Below are 2441 nucleotides of genomic sequence, written 5' to 3'. Positions count from 1 at the left end.
AGATTGGATATTATGAAAAATTTCTTCTCCAACAGGGTCATCAAGCTTAGGTCAAACAGGGTGTCCTGGAAAGTGGCCGAATCACCCCTTCCAGAGGTATTCCTAGAGATGTGCAGATGTGGCACTGAGAGACACAGTTTAGTGGTAGATCTGGTAGTACTGGATTAACAGTTGGACTTGATATTAAAGGTCTTTTTCCAACCTAAACAATGGATAGTTTGAGTCATATTACAGTGCACAATATTCAGCATGGGCGCCTGGCTACCAGAAACCAAAGCAACAGCCTAACACTTTTAATAGTAGTAATTTCAGTAGCCTCCCTATTCCCAGTCTCTCATGGGGGACTGCTGTCCCAGCTGCCAGAACACCAAAAAGTTACTGAAGAACATTTTAGGAGACATAATAACAGCTTAGACTAAGAACCAATTTAGACTACCTAAAAATGAGGTTGTTTAATACTAAACAGAGTACTGTAGTCATGCTAGTCATCACATGTCTGCGGTATTTGTCAAATTACATCACAAACCCATCTCATACTACGGTTTAAGGCCAAACTCTAATCAAAGAAGCTACAATAACAAAGAAGCATGATTTGTAGCATACACAGATTGCACATGAGAAATCCTACCTTTGCCCCCTTTACAGTGAATTGCTATGACATTCTTCTCATCCTGACTCATCCATTCACGGACACTGGCAGTGAATTTCAGCATGTCCCTAAATAAGAGCAAAGTTAGTGGATCAAGGCAAATGCCTACAGAGAACTATTACAACGTATGTATTTCTTGACAAGACTCACTGTAGTGCTGGGACATTGTGGTCATCAATGAAGATCCTTTCCACCCTGTAGTGAAAGTACTTGGGGTCATAGCCTTGTTCACCTATGGGGAAAGATGTGAAGTTACGCCAGGAAGAGAGAAGGATTGTAACAAAGAAAGTGGTTTGTAACACACAAGGGTTGGTCTGAGCATGTACTAGTGTCTAAAATACAGCAGTGTCAATAGACAGATTAAAATGAAAACAAACAAAAAAAAACCACCAGAAGTAACTTGGCTAAAGCCATGCATGCTTAGCTTCTGGTTTCATACTTTTCACTTATACATTAAATTTTATCTCAAATATAGTCAGCAGCTAAACATACTTACTGCAGAGATTATAGACTTTATAGTGGCCTGGATGTTTGGTGTCCAAAAATCTTGCAACTTCCTAAGCAATAATGAGTTTAGAGTAGTTAGTGCTCTACTTGTTATTTCCACTGCCACCTCAATCCCCCACCCCCCAGGGGGGATCAACAACTGCATTCATGAACAGCACTTGGAAAGCAGGCCTTTCCAACCTGACAGCTCAGGTTCTCATCTGGAATAAAAGTACTACTGCAGCTATCTCCCTGGCCCTATATATGTTTCTACAATATCAGGAAGCAGAGCTCTAAAAAGAACATTATGTATACAGACCTTTAAAGCAACTTTACTTAGGTGAATAGATCTTATCACCATTACTAGCCTGAACCACCCTGATTTTTCAAAACATGCCCAAAGAACAGGAGCATCAAAGCACTGGAGTGTCCCCAGTGAGAGAAAGCTACTAGGTTTAGCTGAGACACTACAACATAAGCAGTGCAGCACATTGCAGATCATCAGTCAGTCATTCCAGACAGCAAAGGCAGCAAAACTAGGACTGACATGATCTAGGCCACATGTAAATTAGTGGGAACCTATAAAAGAAACAGGTTTCAGAAACAGTGAATTTGGTAGGTAAGATTTTTACCTTTATGGGATTCCTGTAGAAAGACTGCTTCCCAGAAGATGGAAATGACATTGCAATAATTCGATCTGTTGAGAAGACAGCAATCACAAGTAACAGCAGGAAGCCCCCCTGCACATAGGAACTACATGACTGAGAAACATCCTTATGAAATGTCTATTCTTACCCTAATTATAAGAACAATCTACCCATTTTTGGTAGGCTTTCCTCTACATTTAGCATAGCTAGAGCATGACAAATAATGCTTCCCAAAGCATCAGCCACCATCAAGTGTCAGTCTCCATAGAATCAGAAGCAAAAATACTGTAAGTAAATATTTTCCCAACCGGTTCCCTAGGCCTAGGGAACTAGGATAAATTTCTATCATTACATACAGCATGTACAACTCTCCCAGAATGCTAATTCTGGAGAATAGTGCCAGTCGGGAATCCATATTTCAAAATCCCACAGAAAAGGAGTAGGCCTGGTTTGACTTCATACTTAAATTTCATGAGTCTAAAACATTGTCTGTAATTCATTACAAGCTCTTATTAACTGTAAAACAAGTCTTCACAGGACATAACATGCTGCAAAGTGACATTTGTTTCCACAAACCAGTAATATAAGTGAGATCCAGATCAAAGCCATCTTTCACATAACGTCTTTTGTTTTCAGAGACCTGACAAAAAAAAAAAAAA

General features: G+C 39.7%; 1 protein-coding gene across 1 annotated transcript; it reads right to left on the bottom strand.

The window, feature by feature from the left end:
- Window positions 1-628: 628 nt before the first annotated feature.
- LOC115949386 (phosphatidylinositol 3,4,5-trisphosphate 3-phosphatase TPTE2-like) lies at window positions 629-2417 on the bottom strand (the record flags this gene model as incomplete). The annotated part of the gene is made up of 5 exons (XM_031065911.1): window positions 2359-2417; window positions 1768-1832; window positions 1146-1206; window positions 800-881; window positions 629-717 (listed from the first exon to the last, which is right to left on the bottom strand). Coding segments are annotated over exons 2-5 (283 nt in total), but the record flags the coding sequence as incomplete, so codon positions are not given.
- Between the last annotated feature and the right edge of the window lie 24 nt (window positions 2418-2441).

This window comes from Geospiza fortis, unplaced genomic scaffold, assembly GCF_000277835.1.
Source record: "Geospiza fortis unplaced genomic scaffold, GeoFor_1.0 C13749416, whole genome shotgun sequence".
NCBI classification, from domain to species: Eukaryota; Metazoa; Chordata; class Aves; order Passeriformes; family Thraupidae; genus Geospiza; species Geospiza fortis.
This window is presented reverse-complemented; position numbering and strand designations above follow the sequence as displayed.